At 54.9% G+C, this 16,079-nt stretch overlaps 4 protein-coding genes across 4 annotated transcripts; 2 read left to right on the top strand and 2 right to left on the bottom strand.

Annotated features, from left to right (window-relative positions):
• Positions 1-2,290: 2,290 nt before the first annotated feature.
• On the top strand, positions 2,291-5,947 carry M406DRAFT_248933 (uncharacterized protein; the record flags this gene model as incomplete). The annotated part of the gene is made up of 3 exons (XM_040916576.1): positions 2,291-2,565; positions 2,626-5,276; positions 5,370-5,947. 3 exons carry the CDS (start codon positions 2,291-2,293, stop codon positions 5,945-5,947), a joined length of 3,504 nt encoding a protein of 1,167 aa, XP_040781527.1.
• A 1,106-nt stretch (positions 5,948-7,053) lies between these two features.
• On the bottom strand, positions 7,054-9,121 carry M406DRAFT_344243 (glycyl-tRNA synthetase; the record flags this gene model as incomplete). The annotated part of the gene is made up of 2 exons (XM_040921960.1): positions 7,054-7,449; positions 7,529-9,121. The coding sequence occupies 2 exons, from the start codon at positions 9,119-9,121 to the stop codon at positions 7,054-7,056; spliced, it is 1,989 nt and encodes a 662-aa protein (XP_040781528.1).
• Positions 9,122-10,036: 915 nt separating this feature from the next.
• Positions 10,037-11,351, top strand: M406DRAFT_354504 (Brix-domain-containing protein). Its single transcript, XM_040922936.1, has 3 exons — positions 10,037-10,741; positions 10,832-10,965; positions 11,128-11,351. Exons 1-3 carry the CDS (start codon positions 10,045-10,047, stop codon positions 11,254-11,256), a joined length of 960 nt encoding a protein of 319 aa, XP_040781529.1. The 5' UTR covers positions 10,037-10,044; the 3' UTR covers positions 11,257-11,351.
• A 1,320-nt stretch (positions 11,352-12,671) lies between these two features.
• Positions 12,672-14,543, bottom strand: M406DRAFT_271814 (uncharacterized protein). Its single transcript, XM_040918124.1, has 4 exons — positions 14,014-14,543; positions 13,249-13,878; positions 12,924-13,114; positions 12,672-12,856 (listed from the first exon to the last, which is right to left on the bottom strand). Exons 1-4 carry the CDS (start codon positions 14,302-14,304, stop codon positions 12,799-12,801), a joined length of 1,170 nt encoding a protein of 389 aa, XP_040781530.1. The 5' UTR covers positions 14,305-14,543; the 3' UTR covers positions 12,672-12,798.
• Positions 14,544-16,079: the final 1,536 nt, after the last annotated feature.

Here is a 16,079-nt window from a genome sequence, read left to right on the forward strand (position 1 = left end):
AACAGAGTCATGAAAAATACACAGTAGAGCCATCTCAATGCCAGGTCTCCTATTATTGTTTTTCTTTTTCTTATTGAAAACAAACGTAGAAAACATGACTTGTTCTTTGCGACTCGAACGGGTAGCTAGCCAGCCTTACAATGGAGATACTAGTGTGAGCCGTAGTAGTAGTACCATACTTTGTTCGTTTAGCTACTGTGTAAGTACGTACTGCTACCAGGTACCGTGGTACATAGCAGCAGCAACGTACTTCCATAGTATATGCCATCGGCTTGAAGACCCACTGTTGGAGATAGATTGAAGGACTTCCAGCGTCTACTATAGTAGCTACAGAACTGCCAATCAGTATCAGACACCAAAGTTTTGACAAGTCATCCTTCCACCCGCATCGCAGCCCTTGGTACCGTATACAGATGACAAAAAGAGGAGAGAGGTGTTTCATCCGTCCGCGCGGTCCTGCCCAGAAGGGACTCGCAGTCGCAACACCCTAGACCCTTGAAGTACCTGGGACAAGCTAGCCCCCCTTTTCACGCATCCTCGCCCCTTGTTCGCTCGCATGCCATGCCTGCCCCTCGACCTCATCCTCTTACGGGGCCAGTGATAGGCTGCCCAGCGCAGCACAGCACGGTAGTACAGTGGCACAACACCACCACCAACTACCACCAGTACCCACTAGTCGTTTAGTAGCACCATCAGCTCCATCAGCACCGGCCCTTACTGTAAAGTCTCTTTACCGCCACCTCTCTGGCAAACATACAGCCTGCTGTGCTTGTTCCCTGGGCTTCACCCAAGAAACTATCCCTCCCCCCCCCACATCTCTCATCGGGTCCAGCAGCCCCAAAAAAAGAAGCTGGTCTTGTTTCGACTTCTTGCACCCTCGTCCACCACCCGCCTGCGCCCACCCTCGACTTTTAGGCCAACGTCAACATCATCCAAGTAATCAGCTCCCGCCCATCCCTAAACAAGAGCATTTTCCTCCCCTCTTCTCATCCTTTTCTCCAGGCCTCACCTGAGAGCGTCTAATGAAGCCTGTATATTGACCTGTTTACCTCTTCTCCTTTTTCTTCTTTCTATTCATCTTTTTAGTTTCTTGCTTCGTCCGCTCCTTCGCATGGCGATATCGTCTCGACCTTGACGTGACCTGATCTGATCTGATCTGATCAGCTCCGGGAAGCTTGCCACGCACCCGCAACCGCACTTATTTATTTTTTAAGGATTACGACCTGAGCTGCTCTGCAAACTTCATCCACAGCAGGCAGGATTACGGGACACATCCACCAGTACAGGAACGTATGGGGCCACGAGACCAGCTTGGGCCATAATCATAGAGAGAGAAAGAGAGACGAGGGGTCAAGAGTAGAGCAGACGACCCTCCTATCCCCTGCAGCACAGCTTTCTTCGCTGCCAAGTTTCTATTGACCCACCAACTACATCCTGCACAGTACGGTACGGTACGGTCGGCAAATAGAGAGTCGAGACTCGAGCAGAAAGAAAAGAAGGGAGGAAAAAAAATACTCTTCGCCTACCACAGCACGTCCACACTGACGACACCTTTGCCGACGAACCCATTTCCCTGTTCCACATTGATTTGTCCTGGCTCTTTGTCCTTCGACGTTCCTCCTCGACCATACTCTCTCTTTCCTACCACAGCACACCGACCTACTCGTTGTTGCCTTCGTCCAATCCCCAATTGACCGTTATCAGCCGTTGCTGGTATACGCCACACCGCTTCCACCACAATAATCCTGTCTCACTCGCCCTGGTGATCGATCGCCCCTCCAGAGAGGCCTTTCGACACCACCGTTACTCTCAAGAGCACGTCCCTCACACTTGTGTGAAGTGGGTCTAGTGCTGCAGAGGCCACCGCCTTTGGTGCTGTGACCTTCATCATCTCTTGACATCGCGCTTGGTCGCAGTCACCTTTTTCGGCCCATTCTTGTCGAGGTCCAACATTGCAGCACGCCGTCTCCCATAGCTGCGACCGACCATCGACAACATCTTCGTCCATTGTCGCCAGTGACCTCGATCGGGATCAAGTCCCTGGCGACCCATCTGCGGATCCCCCCCGTCGATACTCCACACCTCTCGAATCCCCTCACAAACCCCTTCGACCCAGCATCAACGCACCTCCGACTCATCTCGACAAGATCTTTTGCATCCCTCCACAGGGCATACATACTACATACAGCCTTCTAATACCCACTTCGCCCCTCGTGAAGTGCTATTACTACATTGCCAAACACACACAGAGACAGGCACGTCTGATGAGGGTCGGACAGCTTAATCGATAATGTCAACTTCTAGACCAGAGCACTTGACCATTGGCAAGTTCGCACAGCCAGGCGGCCTCGGCCAGTCGCTGTCGAACCCTGCCAGTGCCAGTACCTCGCCCAACGAGCCTTTGTCAGGGGGCAGCACCAGCCTCCGCTCTCCCTTTGGCATCCCAACCACCTCAGCCTTGAACCCCTCGGTCAAGATGGCTGCTGCCTCGCGCTCCGGCGCCGGGTCTCCCTCTCATGATCCCCTTGCTGCTCCGGGCAGTGCTAGGTTTCTCCCAAGCAAGAGGTATGTTGAGCTCTTCTCCTGTCCGAGGCTTGCAGAAGCTAACCAGACGTCAACATCTAGGGCCAGAGAGATTCAAGCACAGGAAGGTGTGTCTAGTATACCTGTGAATCCTTGGGGCGGGCCGCCCACCAGCGGCAACTCTACCCCTCTCCGCGAGAACATCCCAGAGTCGCCCACAGACGGCTTTCCCGAGTTCCCTCAGCTCGCAGGCCAAGACACCCTGCCGTCCACACGTCGAGCTCGGGCGGGCACGCTTCCGTCCCGTCTCACTACCGGTGGTCCGCCTAGCAATGGCCTGCTAAGCCTCCCCTCTCTGGCATTCAAGACCTCCAGGCCATCTCCTTCGCACAGCCCGTTCAAGTCACCCTCGCCTGGTCTTGAGCCTTCTGAGACGTCCAACAACCCTTCCGCCCTACTCTCACGCCTTCGTGCCGGGTCCTTACCTCAGCGAAGCCCCTTCCCACCGCATGTGTCGGGCACAAGCTCACCGTTTGGCCCTAACATCTTCAGCAGCAGCTGGAGCACCGTCGGTCGCGAGCGCGGCTCGACACTGGCAAGCATTGCCAGTGTCTCGAGCAACGGGCCCAGCTCCCCGACACAGTCACAGCTCTCCAGGGAAGGTGGCGCCGAGAACGACGTGCCAGCGAGGACTCTTGATTATCTTGGTCTTGTGGGCACCCCACAGCCACAACCGCAACCGCAGCCACTGATGGAAGCGCGTTACCGGATGCCAGACTTTGCACAATCCAGCCGCTTCAGGTCGTACTCGGTCAACCACAAAGACAAGTATCAGGACGACGAGTACGAGAACGAAAACGAGGTGGGCTATGAGCAAGACAGCATCCAGAGCCAGTACGAGTTTATCCAGCATCAGCTCGCCGCAACCCAGGCGGCGATCGACGAGCACAACGCCGCTGTCCAGGCTCTCCACAGCCAGGCTGCAATCGGCCGGCCCCGTGCCAGGACTGTCGGGACCGTGTTGGACAGTCCAGCTTCGCGGCTCATGCGTACCAACTACTACCCAACGCCTTCGCGCCTGGACAGCTCAATCACGGCTGCAGACCTCGCTTCGGCAGAGGACCGATCAGTCATCGATGAACTCGCACCGGCTGTTGCTGCCATGAACCTAGGCCGCTCAAACAGCCGGAACAATGGCCTTTTGAATGCTGACGAGCCAGAACTGGGCCCAACAAGCGCTCTCTGGCTCGGCAGCATCCCGACATCCACCACCACGACCACGCTCAACGAGATGTTCAAGCGATACGGTCCAATTCACTTCACAAGAGTCTTGACACACAAGAACTGCGGCTTTGTGAACTTTGAGAGGATCGAGAGCGCTATCAGCGCCAAGAATGAGCTGAACGGGAAAGAGATCTTTCCAGGCGCTGGGCCTGTCCGCATAAACTTCGCAAAGCCACCCTCGGCTTCCCCAACGCCAGGCCACGATGGTACTCAGCCATCTCCCAGCCCGGTTCCCTTCACCCAGGGACAAAACGGATCTCAGGTTCCGGCCACGGCTGCGCTCGGTGAGGCTGACACAGCTTCTGGTATGGTCACGCCCTCTGTCCCGCCACTGGCGGATATGACAGGAGACATTCTTGAGATCGTCAAGCAGTTTGGTGCAACCGAGGAAGATGCCGTTCGCATTAGCAAGAACCTCCAGGATGCCATCACGTACAGTGCTCTGGTCGACGAGATTCCCCCAATTGGCGAGCCTACCAGCACCAGAATGTATGATGCCCCCAGGCTTCGCGATATCCGCAAGAGAATCGACAACCAGAGCTTGCCCCAGGCCGAGATCGAGAACATTGCTCACGACATGCTGCCAGAGATTGCCGAGTTGTCCTCGGACTACCTGGGCAACACGGTGGTGCAGAAGCTTTTTGAGCAATGCTCTGATCCGACCAGGGACGTAATGCTAGAGAAGATCGCGCCGCACCTTGCCGAGATAGGAGTTCACAAGAACGGTACCTGGGCTGCCCAGAAGATCATCAGCGTCTGCAAGACGGATAGCCAGATGAAGGTGATCACAACCCACCTTCGGCCATACACGATCCCACTGTTCCTGGACCAGTATGGCAATTATGTCTTGCAGGGCTGCCTGAAATTCGGGGCCCCGTATACCGACTTCATCTTCGAGACTATGATGAGCGAGATGTGGCAGATTTCTCAGGGCCGCTTCGGCTCTCGTGGCATGCGTGCTTGTCTGGAAAGCCACCACGCCACCAAGGACCAGCAGAGGCTACTGGCTGCGGCCATCGCACTCCACAGTGTGCAGCTGGCTACAAACCACAACGCGGCTCTGCTTCTGACATGGTTCCTGGACACATGCACGTTCCCGCAACGACGGACGGTCCTGGCGCCGCAGCTGGTTCCCTGCCTCGTGACGCTGTGCACCCAGAAGGTCGCATACTTGACCGTTCTGAAGGTGATCAATCAGAAGACGGAGCCCGAGGCACGTGACAAGATTGTGCAGGCCATGTTCTTTAGCAAGAACGAGCAGACGCTCGAGTCAATCCTGCGGGATTCGCAATGTGGAGCAACCCTGATCTTCAAGGTCATCACCACGCCCTTCTTTGACGAGGCTGTTCGCTCCCAGGTGATTGAGAATGTCAAGACTGTCCTGCTCCGTATCAAGGCTCAATCCGACAAGGGATACAAGCGGCTGATGGACGAGGTCGGTCTGTCGACGCGCAGTGGCAACACTGGTGGTTCCCGGAATGATAACCACAACGAGCGAAGCAGGTCAGCTCAGAGGGGCGGCAACAACAACCATCAACAGCAGCAAAGAGAGCAGCAACAAGCGCAGCAGCAGCAGCAGCAGCAACAGCAGCAACAACAAGCGCAACAGCAAGCACAGCAGGCTGCAGCTGCTCAGTACAACGCGGCTGCTAACACCGGTCCATTCTACAACCCGCTTAACGCAGCTGCGAGCGGAATCAGTCCTGGTGGCTTTGATGCTAGCCTTGCTGTCCCTCGGAGCGATAGTGCCGACCCGAATACTCAGCAGCAGTTTGCTGGCTTTGCGCAGGGCGGGATGCCACCGATGAGCATGCCATATCAACAGAACATGTTGCGAGGCACCCCACCAATGAACGGCTACTATCCCATGCAGGCTGGAATGCCCTTTCCGAGTGCCAGCCTGCCGATGGATCAATACCGCAGCAACTCGATCCCACCAGCTGGGAACCAAAGCCCCTATGCTGCACCAGCGTACCCTATGCCGATGCCCATGGGTATGGGTGGCTTTGGCTACGGGATGCCACCTCCTGGATACAATATGGCTGACGGCGGTATGAATGGGGGCTCGTCTGGGCGCCGCGGAGGCCGTGTTGGTCGAAATGGAGGTCGCAACAATTCGGCCAGCCCAAGGCCTTACTAGTTGTACTGGTAGTCCGCGGTCCTTTTTCTTGTTTTGTTTTCTATTTTTCTGTTGTTGCAACATGTTTGGAGGACGCCAACATACTTGGATTGAAGGAGCGATGCGATGACATTCCTGAATTGTCCTCGGCAGTCATTGGCAGACCTGTACTCACACTGATGGGCCTCGCCACCACGGTCGCTTTGCATACAGCAGCATTCAGCGGGGCCATTGCTCTTCTTATTTGTCGGAACACACCACGATTGGTACATAGAGAATTGCTGGGCTGCAGGGCGGAGCAGATGGGATCGAAGAGAAACACGGCGGCGTATTGTATTGAGGGGAAACAAAAAAGAAAGATTTGATCATGAGGACGATTGCATGACCCAACCGCTGGACGACCGAAGGGCCCGACCCATGGCGCGAATGGGGAGATGACAAAAACAAAAATACGGAAACGCCAGAGATGGTTTCTCTCCTTTTTATTTCGCAATACTTCTTTGTAGAGATTACTGTTTTATTCATTCATTCTTCTTGCTTTGTCAACGGATGCGGTGCTTGTTCGCGGGCGCCCGCAATGTATGTCTTCTTCGCCCTGTCCGTCCATGTCTGGTCAAAAGTGCTGCACTCCAGCCCTCCTTTCGCTCGTTGTGAAGACTAGTGGTGTGGTCAGTGAGTGAGAGTGCCTTGTATTAATGCGAGCCAGAGGTGTGAAAGTCACTCGTCGAGAAGCTTCGTGTGTGGCGTAGTCAAAACCCCCCAAGAGACTGAGACTAGAGAAGTCTACAAATATGAAGCCATGGGATGAAAAGATACAAAGATAACAAATAGCCAACACAGGTGAAGCACGCCAACAGGAGCCAAATCACAATCATGATTGTGAGATCATGCTTCCTGTCTATCAGGTATGGGCCGAGACAATGTACTTTTCCTTTTCTTCTATATCACATTGACCCATCTACTTCCCCAAAGCCATTCATTCATTGCTCATCTATGATGGATGAATACTGCGCAAGATTCAACATCTAATCTGATGCTGTTCCGCAAAGGGACATTTTTACTTGTTCTTCAATTAGCTTCAGTGGCTTCTTCTTCTTCTTCCTCCTCTTCCTCCTTCAGTTTCGCACCTAAGCTTCTCTAATCTCCAGCTCCTGTGTCTCAAACTTGGGCAGCTCGCCCTCGACGTCCTTCCACGACTTGCTGCCGTTCACCATGCTCTGCACGGCCTCCAGAATGCGAGACTCATCCGCCCGCACCTGCCTCGTGGAGTCGCGCTCCCGCAGGGTGACCGAGCCATCCTTGACGGTCTGGAAGTCGATAGTGATGCCAAAGGCCGTGCCCAGCTCGTCGTTTCGGCTGTATCTCTTGCCGATGCTGGCGCCGGAGTCATCTACACGGCTGGAGATGCCCATCTGGCGGAGCTTGTGGCCCATCTTGCGTGCGATGGGCGAGAACTCCTCGTTCTTGGAGAGAGGAACGATGAGGACCTTGGTCGGGGCCATTGCTGGAGGGAAGGAAAGGACCTGCAAAGATGTGGGATTAGCAACCTGTCGTGTGAAAATTGGGGTGGAGGGGTGGAGGAAGGCTTGAGGGAATGCTTACACCGCGAGCTTCATCACCGCCCTCCGTGCCGCGAGTCCAGAAGCTGTGCTCAATCAACGAGTACAGAATGCGGCCGATCCCGAACGAAGGCTCGATGACGTTGGGCGTGTACTCCCTACTGTGTTTTGTTATGCTCTTGTACTCAATCTTGACGAGGTCCTTGCCAACCGTGGCATTTCCAGCTGCGATGCCAGGGACATCGATGGTGAAGCTACCCTGATCCTCCAGATCCTTTGCGAACTTTGCCAGCTGTGGCTCGTCGAGGGCTTCTATAGCCTCGGCCACCAGTTTGCCGTCTTTCTTGAAGTGGGGTCCGAACTTCTTCCTGTCAATGTCCACAACCCATAGCTGCTCGACGATGGGAGTGGTCAGGACCTGGCGCACGATCAAGGGTGCGCCAGTCTTCTTCTGGTGGACCGTCAGATCGTAGGCGGATCGATCAGCACAGCCAACACACTCGATCCAGCCGTACGAGGTCTGCATCTCGGCGTCCCAGCAGTCGCAGGCATAGTGGGCCATCTCGTTGGCCATATGCTGTCGGAAGCGGACCTTGCTCATATCCGCACCGACCCTCTCCAGGTACAGGTGGATTCGAGCCATGAAGTAGCCCAGGGTCTCGTTGTCCACGACCTTGTCCTTGACCGCCTGGCCGATGGTAATCTTCCGCGTCGTCGTCTGGCCGGACAGCTGAGTGTGCTTGTCCAGCAGCGTCAACTCGAGGTTCTCGACCTCTGGGAATCTAGGATGCTTCTTTCCGCCCTCGGGGTCCACAAAGTGCTCGATCTCCGCCATCAGAAACTCGCGAACACGGAGCAGACCAGCACGCGGGGAGATCTCGTTCCGGTAGGATTTGCCAATGGAGGCGCTGGCAAAGGGCATGTTCTGCATGTTGAATTCGAGCAGCTTGGCAAAGTTCAGGAACTGTCCCTGGGCCGTCTCGGGTCGGAGGTATCCATGGTCTTTGCCAGAGGGGCCGATTGTGGTCTGGAACATGAGGTTGAAGGGCCTCGGGGGCGAGGGCTCGGCACCAGTGGCGGGGTTTCTGATGTCGTACTTCTTGATCAGGCCGCCGAGGGCGTCACCATCGTAGTTGTCGATCTGAGCCAGGACCTCCTCGTACTCCTTGACAAGGGCGTCGTCCAGCTTCTTGACCTCAGCAGAGACCTTCTTCTTCTTCTTCTTGGGGTCGACCTCCTTGTCCTGGACCTCCTCGCCGCGCGCCTTCTTGTCGCCCTCCAGTCTTGCCTCCAGGACGGCCTCGACAAGATGGTCGGCTCTCAGGTTTTCGCCGTTCTTTGGGTCCTTGCACATCCAGTCGGCAAACTTGTCGACGTGGCCGCTGGTCTTGAAGACGTCATGGGGGGTCACGACACTGCAGTCGACCTCGAGCATGTCCTCCTCGAGGACAAAGTGCTTGCGCCAGGTCTCGATCAGGTTGGCCTGAAGGGCGCAGCCCGGAGGGCCGTAGTCGTAGAGACCAGCGACACCGCCGTAGATCTCGAAGGCGGGCGTGTAGAACATGCGTCGACGCAGCATGGACTCCATGCCTTGACGGTCCATAGTCTGACCGGTGCGGGTGGTCAGGGTTGCCATCTTGGGCTGCTTGGGAACTTCTCCTCCGTGTATAGGTTCTGGGGGTTGAGAGCAGGCAAACAGTCGGGTCGAGCTTGTCTTGAATGCTGCTGTTGGGAGGACAGGACGCGTACCAACAAGTGGTCTGAATATCCTCAATGTTCTCATCAATTGACAATTGTAATGACAGAGGGGTTGTGAGTCATGCGTCGTGGGTAGGGGGGCGGAGAGATCAAAAGAGGGGACGAGTAGTGGTGTTGAAAGCTTCAAGGTGGGAGGAAGGCTATCGTTGACTCAGATTTCCAAAAGTGATCACCAAATTTCAGGAACAGACCAGGGCCTGCTGCTGTGCTTCTCCCCCGCAGTGCTGTGTCTTAGTGAGGGGCAGCAACCAAAACCCAAAACCACAAACCCCTGTAGCAGGTCCAGGCCCATCCGGCAGGCAAGCCCCAAAAAGAAAAAAAAAGGATACTTATCTCGATAAACCATTCTGGGCCCGCCAAAATTTCGAGAACTGCTCACATGCAAACCATTTTTCCAATCGCAGTTGATCAAATCTCAGCCACACAATTCCTTCAATCCGTCTCTTTCACACACGCCCACACCCTGTCTCTCTCCCTCTCTATATTTTTGTGAGAACACCATAAGATATGCCCTCCACCAACAACATACCAGGCAACAAATTACGGCGCAAAGATCTCCATGTGCAGAACAAGAGGACGTCCGGCAAGGCAAGGCGCGAGGAGCGCATGCGCCGGAGGAAGGAGGAGGCCAGGGACCCGGAGCTCAAGAGAGAACGGCTCGCTCGCAACCAGACCAAGACTATCGACCAGAAGCGGGTGTGGGACGATGGCGACGAGGATAGTCTATACACCAGCGCCGACGTCGTGGCGGTCAAGAGGCGGAAGATAGAGGAGGAAGAGGAGGCGCAGGCCGCCGCCGAGATGGATGGGGAGCAGGATGAGAAGGACAACGACGAAGACGACGATGAGGCGGACAGCATGCTTGGATCCGACGTTGAAGACGAGGAGGGCCCAGACGGAGAGGCAGCGGAGAAGCTCATGGAGAAGATGCACGCCAAGCGATCACAGAGGCAGTCGAGTGTCGCCCCCTCCACGACGAGCACCAACTTCGACATGACGCCCGCCGTTCTCTCTGCCAAGTTCCCGAGCCTGTTCAACGACGAGCCCCCAAGGGTCCCCAAGGTCCTGATCACCACATCCCTCAACTCGACCCTGCACAAGGAGGCCGAGATCCTCATGTCGCTCTTCCCCAACTCCGAGTATATACGAAGGTCGGCGCATCGATACGGGCACAAGTACAGCGTCAGGGAGATTTGCCGCTTTGCCTCGAACCGGGACTACACGACCGTGTTGGTGCTCAACGAGGACCAGAAGAAGCCCAACAGACTCACCGTCGTCCATCTCCCCCACGGCCCGACCCTGACGTACTCTGTCAACAACTGGATACCGGCTTCGAAACTGCCCGGCCACGGCAACGCGCAGGACGAGTTCTACCCGGAGCTGCTCCTCAACAACTTCAAGAGCAGCCTTGGCCTGCTTGCGGCCAAGAGCTTCCAGACGCTGTTCCCCCCGCAGCCGGACGTCCAGGCGAGGCAGGTGGTGACATTGCACAATCAGCGTACGTGCCCGCCCCCTTCCCCTTTCCCGAGACCGCCGCATCACTAAAGCATTTTTGTGTTAACATCCTCCCCCTTTACCTAACCTGCAGGCGACTATATCTTCCTCCGGCGTCACAGATACATCTTTCGTGACAAGAGAGAGACGGAGAAGAGCGTCCAGGCTGCCGACGGCAAGGAGCTGAAAGGTGTCGAGAGCATCAGAGTTGGTCTTCAGGAGCTGGGTGTAAGTTTATACTAATATACCCGCCGCCACCTCCTAACTCTGTCTTCCCAGTTGTTCATATTTTTTTCTTTTTCTTTTTCTTCTTTCATTCTTTCTCTCTCTCGGGAGGGAATCGCTCCTCTTGGTTTTCCCGCAGCTCATTCACTGACGGACCTCGTACAGCCCCGATGCACCCTCAAACTTCGCCGTGTGGACAAGGGCATCGGACGAGCAGGCAGCGAAGGCGAGGATGCGCTGTCGTGGGAATGGAAGGCCAAGATGGAGAAGTCGCGGACGCGGTTCAACCTGTAGGTAGTACTCTGCCGCTATGTCATAGAAAAGGAGCGCGTATGAGAGATACGGTCAATCAGCCAGCGAACCACCAGTCCGTCAATACTGTACAAACCAATGCCTATTACTCCACGTCAGGAGGGGCCAAAATTTCTAGGGCGAGGCCACCATCTGCCTTCCTTTCGACCCCCCCCCCCCCCGGTGCCGATACCCAATTGACCCAAAGCGTGTGTACATTGGTACCTGGCCAATAGCCCTTCCCACCACCTTACCGAGGCAGCATTGGTGCACTCTAGACCCTCTTGACCTGGCTGGACGGGATCTCCACCCGCGAGTCCAGCTACATGGTACAGCCGGGAGGTAGGCTCGATCCACCCGACGCCACGAGAAAGGGGGAAGGGGGGGCTTCTCTTAGAAACGCGTTCAGACATATTGGTTCCCTCTTCGGCTTTCCTCGTCCCGAAATGGGAACACAAGTCTTTCTGCTTTCGGCCAGCAGCGGCGGGGATGGTGGGATGGGTGAAAAGTAAACTTAGGGTAGGAACATGTTCCCGTCCGTCCTTCAAAGTCTATCTTGTGTGCCGTGCCGTGTCGTCCTGGTGCCGTCCGTCCAACTCACCTTAGTGCTTCCCATCTCCCTGGGACCCCTTATTCCCTTTGCCCGATGGACCCTCCTCTCCTATGGAAGATCTTCTTCCTCCCTCGTCTGAATGTGTATATCGAAATTTGTGTTATCCCTGGCTAGTAAGCAGCATGCTCGCATGGTGTGGCGTTCATAGCCCCGCTGTGGCTGCCTGAACAAAGTTCTAAAATACTCCTAAGGCGAGGAGGAAAGGGAAGGAAAGAAAACATCATGGGCTACATCCCGGGACGGCCGCCTAGGCCAGCCCTGTGCGGGTAGGTGGGTGGGTATGCCTTACTTCAGCTGAAGAGAGGTCTTGGCGGCGGCGTACAGCAGCTACTAAATAGTCGGGGGCCCCCCCATAGCCCGGGCCCTACCTAAGTATATGGGCCCCTTTCTAGTCTTGCACGCCACGCAGGGATGAATACTAGTAGTAGTCACTAGTAGAGCAGTAGCAGTAGCAGTAGCAGACCAGAGTACAGTGGTGGTGATAGGCCATAGCGTAGAGCGCACACCACCACTGAGGGAGGGGAAGAAGAATGCACGGTACGGAGCCACTTCGTTTTCAGTTCGAGATCCAGGCATGAGAAAGAAACGGCAGGGGGGAAAGAAGAAGGCGATGAGATGGTTCTCTCGGCCCAGCTGCCTTCTCTTGTGAAGCTGTGTTTCCCCACCTTATCTGTCCCCAGGTAAGATTCACGGTTTTCCTAGCCTTTAGGGTAGTTTTACTTGTCCCATTGTAAACAACACCGACCTCATACTTTTAGGACACATATAAGGAGAGAAAAAGGAAGAGATATCGGGTCCAGCAGATGGAGGGAAAAGATCATGAATCATTGCGCTAAATATTTTTGAAATATGTATATATATATATATATATATATATATATTTTTATAATGCAGAAAAGAAGAAAAACCAAGCCAGGGCAGGGCAACAGGACTCATTTGACGCCCTGGCCCAACTTCTTCTGGTTCTCTTTTAGCATGACTATCGAGTAACTGTAGACACACTTGATTAGCATGATGAAAATCGCGACGGTGATTCAATCAAAAGAGATCCACTCACGCGATGATGCCCCCGATAGCAACAAAGACACCCATTACAGATTTGTCCCCGATCGCCCGGCCCGAGGTCATCCACCCCAGAGCGACAATGGTACACGTCTTGACGTGGCCGACGACGGTGCTTGACACGGGGCCGGTCTGTGCGATGATGAAGAATTGGGAGATGTTGATGAGCGCGGCGAAGCCACCAGACTAAATTTCCCAAGCACAACACCGAGTCAGTCACTATGCCACATGCAACACTAAATTTGGGAGTTCTTGACCCCGGCCCCCCCTTTTTTTTTTTTTTTAATCCTCCACAGGGATTTGTTTTGCAGGGAACTTACAATCATAATCATAACCCATCGATTGAGCGGCACCTCGCTCCACACGGGAAACGTGTCCACGAAGGGGATCACGTAGAGTAGCATAAAGGCCGAGACGGGGGCCTGGTTGAACAGCAGCTGCATGGAGCTCATTTGGAGCTTTCGATGGTAGGCGCCGATCCAGACGGTGTAGAGAGAAGAGGCGAAGATGCCGGAGAAGGCAAAAATGACGCCCAGGCCGCTCGTAGTCTTGACGCTGGCGTCGGCGGCGGGGAGGCTGTCATAGTAGCTAACCATGCCGACGCCAAAGCAGGCCGGAACCAGGGCCAAGAGGGCATTGCGCGGCAGGGTGGCCTTGTAAAGAACAAAGTTCATCAGGGCCACGCAAGGCGTCAGGAGAATGCGGGCGACCTGGTAAAAGGTGACGCTGGAGAAGGCCAGTGACAGGTTGGGCAGGATGACGTTGAGAGACATGGCGACAGAGAGCGGGAAGATGGCGCGGATAGACGTCCTCCGGGGTTCAAAATAGCCGAACCTCTGGCGGGAGAGGATCAAGAGGGTGAGCCATGTGATGCAAAAGTGGAAGGCTGCGAAAGTGAGCTGGGCGAGCTTCAGGGACGGGTCCGAGAAGATGGCCTTGTTGGTGAAGACCTAGTGGGCGTGATGCGGTGTTAGCCGAGATCTTGCGCAACGCGACACAACGCAACCAAGCCCTAGCCTGGCCGTCCAACGTTGCCCTCTAAATTAAGTACCAACGGTTGCTGTCAGAACGGTGGAGAGTCTTACAATGCCAACAGTGGCCAGTGTGTTCACGGCGATCCATATTATACCAGATGCTGCCGAGGGTTTTGCTGGTTCTGGCTTCTCCGACTGGTGAGCGAGCAGCTCCTCGTCCTCCTCCTGGATCTCATCATCGTGGTGGCTGTCCTGGTACACGGTAGGGGACTTGAGGTTTGAGAGGCTCTCGTCATCGCGGATGTAGACCGACTTCTCGTTAAACTCCTCATGACTGCCTGCCTCGGTGTGAGACGAGGCGATGGAGCCTGCCCTTTCGGACCGACCGTCTTCTGAAGACATGGCTGCTGAGTAGGTCTGAAGTAGTAGTGGTGGTGGTGGTGGTGGTGGTGGTGAATGTGAAGAATGTCGCAGGCCGTGAAGGAGGTAGAGACCGGCCAGAGGAGCGAAAGGGTGAACGACGTAAGCCCAGATAGGAGTGGAGTTAGGGAGGGAGATGGGATGTAATAAAGACGGGACGAGAGAGAGAAGATATGCTCCGATGAGTATGAATAGACAGAGCGACTCCAGTCAAGGCGGACCAGACGGAGTGTTTAAAGAAAAGAGAGAAAAAGGGAGGACAAGAACACAAGTCTTGAAGCAGGAGTGACCACGCCTGGGTGGGAATGAAACAGTGGCCTGCGCGATCGACTCGTACCGAATGCGGAAACCAGAAAGCTAAATGCGAACGGTGGGGAGGGCGGGCGAGACGGGTGGTGGTGAGGAATGGATCGGGTGGCTTGGGGCGGGCTGTCCAGACTATTATGGCCCCAGAAACTAAGCTAATATCTAGATCGCTGCTGCTGTCGATGCTGCTGCCACTGCCGCATGCATGTGCAATAGTCACCGAGGTGGCTTCTTGTCGCCGACATGTGCATAAAAAAACCAAGGTGTGGAGAGTGTGCAAACGGGGAAAGGTGACGCGGATCAAGATGGGGAAACAGGAGGAGGAGGAGGGGGTGGCCTGGGCTAGGATGACGATCTTCACCTGAGAAGAGAAGCTCCTTGGTTTTGTGACCACCTTTTTGATAGCACAGATGCACACTGCGCAATACGGTTTACGTGGTCGGCACTCGATCCGGGATCGATGGCCTGCGTTCATTCCCTTTTTATTTATTCCCTTGCGCAGGGGCAATGACGGGACGCCCTGCAGCCGATAGCGTTTAGAATAGCCCTGAAGCTGGTGGGGAAGGAGACGACCCGGGGGGGGGGGGATGGAAGGAAAGAGGCAGAGTGATCAGTAGGGGGAAGGGGCAGGACCCTTAGCAGCAGGGGTGCCCAGACGTATCGATACATCTCTGTCCTCTAAGCCCTCTGGAACGAGATGGTCAATTACCCATCCCCCATGTCAATTGAACAATTTGTCTCTCATACCAGCGCGAGTTCAGACGCGCTCATATTTGATCTAGACTTTTTTCTTCTATCTCTTTTCCCTCTGTTCTTGCCGAGGGCTATCTCATGGTGGGGCATTCCGCCTTTTTCCCGTTTCCTTTTTTTTTGGTCATGTGTGTGTGTGTGGGAGAGAGAGAAAAAAAGTACTGATTCACATGTTAAGTCTGGCCTTTGGAGATGGACCATGTTACTATGGTGCTAAAGCTACTAAAGTGCTTTCGTACCTGCAGTGGGACGACAAGCCTACACAGTGGGCCCCTTTTTTAAAGGACCTAGGTACCTCGAGACCGACCTCGAAGCTTAGGTGGTACAGACGTGACAGGGCGTAACCACCCTCGTCTCACAAGGCTAGCCTCGTCCGATACACGAAACCAGAACCGCCGTCCGTACATACTACTACAGGCTATTTGTAGTGATAAATAATTATTATCCATTCATCCAATTTTCTCCTGTTTGCGGACAAAGAAAGGATGAGAGGGAGAGAGAGAGAGAGAGAGAGAGTGTGTGTGTGTGTGTGGTGTGAGAGGGCAGAAAAGGTTGAGACCAGTCTCTCGGGTCGCCGAGGATCAACCCTGATGATTTGCCCTGTTCTTTTATTTTTCAGCCTGAAACTAGCGACTAAGAGAACATGTGTCGTGTCCGATCGAGGAAGCGCACATTGTCCCCTCCCCCTCCGTCCCCCGTCC

This window comes from Cryphonectria parasitica, assembly GCF_011745365.1.
Source record: "Cryphonectria parasitica EP155 unplaced genomic scaffold M406scaffold_1, whole genome shotgun sequence".
NCBI lineage: Eukaryota > Fungi > Ascomycota > Sordariomycetes > Diaporthales > Cryphonectriaceae > Cryphonectria > Cryphonectria parasitica.